Source organism: Propithecus coquereli, unplaced genomic scaffold (genome assembly GCF_000956105.1).
Source record: "Propithecus coquereli isolate 6110/MARCELLA unplaced genomic scaffold, Pcoq_1.0 Scaffold16, whole genome shotgun sequence".
NCBI classification, from domain to species: domain Eukaryota; kingdom Metazoa; phylum Chordata; class Mammalia; order Primates; family Indriidae; genus Propithecus; species Propithecus coquereli.
In genome coordinates this window covers 2,521,951-2,529,202 of record NW_012140524.1, presented here as the reverse complement: position 1 = coordinate 2,529,202, position 7,252 = coordinate 2,521,951, and the positions used below count along the sequence as shown (strand labels likewise).

Genomic DNA, 7,252 nt, shown 5'->3' with positions numbered 1-7,252 from the left:
TATGCCCACAGACAATAATAAAATAATCAGACATCAAGAAGTACTGTAACATTTTGTTCTTCATTGTCAAAACCATCTTACCCACTGCATTATTTTGCACATCAGTTAAAATGTGTTTTATTTTAAAATCTTTATTTCTCAGTAAAAAGGATTTTCCCCCTCTCCTGGCCTGTTATAATTCTAAGGGCTTAAACTGAATATCTGTGAAGACCAAAACCATTATTCTTACCCAAGTCCTTTCAAACAAAGCCACAAAACAGCTCCTTTTATTTTCTAATAAGACTAAATTTATTCAATACCCTAGTAAAAGTTTTGATTATAAGTATCCAACAGTATAAAAAGTACAAAACAGATCTGTAGATTTCTAATATATTAATACAAAGTGCATGACTACATACAGTACATCCTACAGGCAAAGAGAGGTGGAAGGGAAAAAAGAAGACTGTGGTCGAGGTCTAGTAATAAATAAATAAATACAGAAGTAGAGATGATCCATATTATAGTATATTCTACCACCAATACTGCAGCCAAAATGTACAAAAAAAAAAAAACCATTTCAAAATAACTCAGGAGGATGATAATGGCTGGACTCTTGTAATTCACCTCAAAGGCTGTAAGAAAGCCGACCCAACTAGCTAGCTGTGCAGTCTGTGCATATGGTGGCTTATAGCATATAGCTTTTTTCCAAAAGGAGGAAATATAAAATGTCTAGATTAAGAACTATAAAACTATAGGGTGTCCATAAAAAGTGGCTCACTCCTTATTGTTATACTACCCAATTTTTAAAATCCAGTTTCAAAAATAAGCACTGAGCCATGTCATTATAAGGCAGGCAAATGCTCCTCCCTCATTATGAAAATAAGTCTGAACTGGTGATATTTTTCTCCTGAACTTTTAGAACAGAGGCAAGAAGAGTACTTTGGTTTGAGTTCAAGTGAGAGGCTTTTAATGAGGATTTTAGAATTGAAGAACTCCAAGTTCAGGATATCTCAATGTTCAGAAAGCCTGACTAACAGAAGCCAAACCAAAACCAACCCACTTAGCATTAACACACACCTCTTTCCTTTTAGTAAATTTTACTTTAAATATAGAGTGAAGAACAAAAAAAACCCTAATAGGTTAAAACAAGTCAAACATCCACTCTACACAGATAAAACCTTCACAAAGGTCAACTGAAGTAATCCAGAGCTAAAACTGAATTGTGCAGATTTTCAGTGAAGTCATCAACAGTCATGTAACACAAACAAAGTCAATTATTTACATAGTCGGCAAGCCCTCTAAGAAATACGCCCCCAAAAGCATCAACCTTTGTTTTGTGCTATCCTGAAGACTTGAACATTTTATTTTTCAGACAGTTTAACATTTTTAATGGAGTATGCTGTCTACCATGTGGTAATGCTTTGCTACTACTCATCTAGGGTCTCACCTATCCTAAAGACTTGCCATTTCCCCAAGAAGAGCTTTCATTCTGTTTTAGAAATTTCACATAAATTAAAATCTTTATCAAATATTAATATGAAGGGAGGTGGTGCAGGATACAAAATATACAGTCAAGTTACCTCTCTGTATATTTAGAAATTACTTTTTCTTTCAAGGTATTTGTAACAGAAAGCTCAGTCTGTCCTGCTTAATAATCAGTAGTACAGGTTTGAATCATCAGAACCTTGGCAAGACCTTAATATTTCAAATATTTCAAAATTATTAACAATTACCTCTAGGAGCAAGTCCATGTTATTGAGTTATGACAACTTTATTAACATGAGGGAAAACAAGTGCAGCCAGCCATCTTAAAATATGCCCCAACCACTGCTTCTCAATATAGAAAGACTAAAACTACATACTGTGTATCATACAAGAAATCCCATCACTGTCCCCTGAAATTCCCCTTAGTTTCATTCATTAGAAGGGGATTTAAAAAAAAAAAAGAAGAAGACTTAAAGAGCACTTTACAGCAGCATTCAGCTTTCCTATGAAATACTCAGCATCTTAAATATTATATACAATTCTTTTTTTAGTAAGCTAGACACTGGCTTCAGAGTTTGTGGAACCGGGGGGAAAATAACCCATTTGAAACTATTCTAGAAGTTGTCTTTTGGCAGAATAGCAGGTATCCAAGTTAAAAATAGGAGGGTCAGCTTGTTGCTTTGTGGTCTTTTCAAAACTTAAATCATTTTTTGTTCCCCTTCTACACAAAAACCTCAGTCACCACTCCTGAGTGGAGATGGGCAGAGGCTCTGGGCCCTGCTCCTCCGGCTTCTCAGCAGCAGCTTTCTTATTGCTGCAGCAAGGCTTGAATAGATGTGTGTCGATGAGGACTTCCCCAAAACGGCCTTTATAGATAATCCCACAACATATTTTCTGTCTAAAAGAAAAAGTAGAGAACAAAATACATTAATAAGACAGAAGAATAGGAATACCAAAAAAAAAAAATCTATTCACCATAATAACTAGTCCAACATAACCAAAGGACTCCACTTCTACAATCTGATCACATTCCAACTGAAAGGGCTCCTAGGCCTTTCTCTTAGCTAGAAAATTAGTTAGGAAATGGGAGCTACCCCAGGTCCCTTAAATGCCACACTGGAGTCTTCTCAAACAATTAAGGGGGAAATATGCATCTTGAGAGACAGCAGTTTCAAAGGCTGCTCTTAAAGTTGTTAACTCTATTTCCTCCAAAAATCCATCAGTTCTTGCAGGGGAAAAAAACCAGCCACCATAAACAGGCGATGCAGCCGGTGGTTATTTTAATTAAATACTGAGTAGATAAAAATATCTACTATATATATATATATATTATCAAATATACATAAAGGCATAAAAAATAGCAAAACCACTCATCGATCACATACTTTAAAGGAAAAAAAGATCATTTCGGCCGGGCGCGGTGGCTCACACCTGTAATCCTAGCACTCTGGGAGGCCGAGGCAGGCGGAATTGTTTGAGCTCAGGAGTTCAAAATCAGCCTGAGCAAAAGCGAGACCCTGTCTCTACTAAAAATACAAAGAAATTAATCGGACAACTAAAAATATACAGAAAAAATTAGCCGGGCATGGTGGCGCATGCCTGTAGTCCCAGCTACTCGGGAGGCTGAGGCAGGAGGATCGCTTGAGCCAGGAGTTTGAGGTTGCTGTGAACTAGGCTGACGTCATGGCACTCTAGCCCGAGCAAAAGAGTGAGACTCTGTCTCAAAAAAAAAAGATCATTTCCTGTGGAGGCCCCTCCAGGCCTCTCTCCAGTCCCATCCCACCTCATCTCAGTTTCTCCTCTATTAATTTTAGGTTTTTTTACTCCCTTATTTCTTTATATTTAATACCTCGTGGTTTTACTATATTGTTTGCAACTCTAATCATACTGCATAATTATTCATTATACATACACAGATCCTACTGTATTCTGTAATTTTTTGCTTAACATTAAGTAATCGAGATTCATACATATTGTTATAGAGCTTATAACTTATGTATGAGATTCCACCATGTGAATATATATACCAGTTTTATTTATCCACTCTCATTTTGATGAATTTTGCTATTATAAGGACAGCTTTACACATCAGTGTATACGTCCTAAAAATTTTTTCTAGTTTATATTTCTGGGATATAGGAATGGAAACATCTTCAACTTTACTCAAAAATGGCAATTATTAATCAGCGTGGTTAAAACTATTTACACCCATAACCAACAGTGTTCTCATCACTCTATACGCTAACATTTGGTAACAGAGTTTGTTTTAGTTTTTACCAATCCAATGGGTATAAAATGGAATCCTGCAGAAATTTTAGTTTGTATTTCCTTAATTATCAAAAAGTTTGAACATGTTTTCATTTAATGGGTTCTTTCTTTTGTGTGATACCTTTTCGAGTCTTGCGCCCAGTTTTCTATAGTTTGTCTTTTTCTTCCCTTGTAGGAGTTGTTTATATATTCTAGATACTAATCCTTTGTCACAAACACGTGTTGGATATCATTTCACTTTTTATGGTGTCATTTGATCAATTTAAGTTCATAATTACAATGTAATCAAACCTGGTGTCTTTTCTTTTACACTTAGTACTTTGTCATAAGAAATCCTTTCCCACTCAAAAGTCATATTCTGTTTTCTACTTTAATGCATCTGTAATTGATGTTTTGTGTATGGTGTGAGGCATCCAAGCACAATTTTTCCACATGCATAACCATGTTGTCTGCAATAACCTAGCAACATTTATTCAACAGTCCATTTTCCCTCACTGACCTCCCCGCCACTGTGTATCACATAACAAGTTTCCGTATACATGTGGGCCTATTCTTTGTTCTGTATTCCATCATCAATGGTTTATTTTCCTATAACTGGCTAGTCCAAAGACCCATTATATTAATTACTATGGTTTTGTAATGTCTTGATTTCTCTTAGGGCATGTATATCCACATCTTGCTTATTCTTTCTCAAGATAGATGACTATTTTGGGCCCTCTGCTTTTCTATATAAATAGTAAATCTAGCTTGTCAAGTGCCCCAAATATGTTGGGGTTTTGACTGCAATTGCCCTGAATCTATTAAGTGATCATCTTCATAACATTCAGTTTTACAATATCCATGAATGTGTATACACCTCTATTTATTTAGGTATGTTTAAAAGTTATTCAGGCCAGGCATGGTGGCTCACGCCTGTAATCCTAGCACTCTGGGAGGCCAAGGCAGGGAGATTGCTTGAGCTCAGGAGTTCAAGACCAGCCTGAGCAAGAGCATGACCCCATCTGTACTAAATAATAGAAAGAAATTATCTGGGCAACTAAAAATAGAAAAAATTAGCCAGGTGTGGTGGAGTAAGATTCTGTCTTAAAAAAACAAAACAAAACAAAACAAAACAAAAAAACCTGTCTTATGTCTTGTTCATAAAAGATACTTTTGCTATAATTCTAAGTTAAGATTTATTATCTCTTGGCTCACTGAAGATATTAATCTATTGTTTTCTGGCTTCCTTTGTTCATGCTAACAACTCTAGCTTTGTGCATTTGTTGTTCCTTTGAAAAGAATGTATTTTCTTAAGCCAAGCCCAGTGGTGCACGCCTGTAGTCCCAGCTACTCGGGAGGCTGAGGCAGCAATGCATGAGCCCAGGAGTTCAAGGCCAACCTGGGCAATGGAGAAAGACTCTATCTCTTTTTTTAAAGAAAGAGAATATATTTTTTTACTGCTTACAGATCTATTAATATTTTATTTTTCATATTCTATAGATTCACTATGATGTCTATGGTAAAATTTTTTATTATCTGACTTTTAATTTCAATTTATTAGTCTTCCCGAATCTGTAATCCAGAAAATTCTAAACATTCTCTTTGAAAGTATTTTTCCCTATCCTAGTCTGTTATCTTTTTGGACTGTAGGGCTGCACAGATTGATTCAGCATTTGGCATCTTAATATTCCTTATTAAGTTACCCACCGATCAATGACACCTTTAAAGACTTTAAAAAGTATGTTTCTAGCACACTTATATTTTCTTCAGAGGGAGATGACAGTCAGAATATCTAGTTTACTCCATGATAGGAAATTTAGGTACCTTGATGTGATTTTTATTTTAAATTAATTTTAATAGGAAGAACATACAAAATCCCAATTCTCTGCTCAATTACTGCTCAATCCACTCCAATCATGTGTGCTACCAGCTGTTTGCCAAATGCCATTTAATTGCTAAGGAAGCAGGAAACCACTGCCTATAATTTAAGATGGTTTGCTGATTAGACATTTTCTGTTGCCTTTACCTTTTCCAGTATGTGAGATCTAAAAAGGAAAAAACTGGTGTTCTATTAGAACCAGAAGCCATCTCTGTATCTGAGCCATCATCTGACTGGTTACTGTAACATGGAGACTGAGCTGGGGAGGCACTTGAGGTGGTACTGTGAGCATCAGAATCTGCAATAAAGATAAAAAAGAAATTTTCAATTTCATTACTTGTAATTGCAACTAAACCTCAGCATAGGACATTGTGAATGAGTTGGTAAAAAAGAAGAAAAAGTAAAAAAGAATTTATTTTCTATGCACTACTGGTATTTGAAGATATCTGGACTAAAGTGTATTTTAAAAGAAAATGAGGGCTTCTGCTTCTAGGAAGATGGAGTAGACATACTTTCTCCCTACTCCTCCTGCTTACAGAACTAAAAACCCTGGATATTATATTAACATATACAACAAACCAAAGACTCTGAAAGGTGATGACCATCTAGGGAGCTTGAGACCCAAGGAAAGATGTGGTGAGTTCCTCAATTTTTCTGAATTTTCTTTTGCCTCACAAATCCCAGCCTTGGAGGTGAACCAGCAGCAACCCAGAAATGCCAACGGGTGTGACCAAAAACAAAAAACCTAAAACCCCAATAAAAGCCTGCTCTTTCTAGCCAAAGAACCAGGAAAAGGGCATCCGAGCAAGACAGGAAACTTTTCTTAGACAATATCACTCTGCTCCAGCCAAACACCACAAAAAAACTGTGGCCATCCCTTACCCACGCAAGCAAAGCTGAGGTAGGGAGCTTAGATTTCTGCCCTCACGAGACTGTTATGAAGCACAACACCTCCACCAGGGTGGTGTCAGAGCAAGCCTAGTGGCGAGTCACTAAAAACAAGAACACCCTCACCATATGGGAGCCTGAACTCCCCCCACCCCCCTCATGCAAGCAGTAACAAGGAACACCCCATGACACATACAGATATTAATGGAAGCTGAGTGAGAAATCAGACTTCTAGCACCACCTGGCAGTAACAAGGTGGTGGTGGCCCTCTCCATTCTCTGCACTTAGTTAGGGGTGTCCAAAAAAGCCAGTTAAAACAGAAGGTTTAAATAAGATCCAGCGTCTCACAACATAATCTGAAAATGTCCAGGTTTCAATCAAAAATAACATCATTTGGCCAGGCTCGGGGGCTCATGCCTGTAATCCTAACACTTTGGGAGGCCGAGGCAAGAGGACTGCTTGAGGTCAGGAGTTTGAGACTAGTCTGAGCAAAAATGAGACCCCATCTATACCAAAAAAAAAAAAAAATCCTAGCCAGACATGGTGGCACACACCTATAATCCCAGCTAATCAGGAGGCTGAGGCAGGAGGATCACTTGAGCCCAAGAGTTTGAGGTTGCAGTGAGGTAGATGACACCACTGCACTCTAGCCTGGGCAACAGTGTGAGACCCTGTCTCAAAAAAAAGAAAAAGAAAAAAATTCCATCATTCCAAGAACCAGAAAGACCTCAAAATGAATGAAAAGGCAAGTACATGCCAACACCAAGATGACAG

General features: G+C 37.2%; 1 protein-coding gene across 1 annotated transcript in view; it reads right to left on the bottom strand.

The window, feature by feature from the left end:
* Positions 1-1,913: 1,913 nt before the first annotated feature.
* The window catches only part of FAM60A (family with sequence similarity 60, member A), a 12,231-nt gene continuing 6,892 nt past the window's right edge, over positions 1,914-7,252 (bottom strand). The window contains exons 2-3 of the mRNA XM_012641024.1: positions 5,738-5,888; positions 1,914-2,362 (exon numbers count right to left, since the gene is read on the bottom strand). Of these exons, the coding sequence (XP_012496478.1) occupies positions 2,203-2,362; positions 5,738-5,799 (222 nt within the window). The 5' untranslated portion in view covers positions 5,800-5,888 and the 3' untranslated portion in view covers positions 1,914-2,202. The remainder of the gene's footprint in view (positions 2,363-5,737; positions 5,889-7,252) is intronic.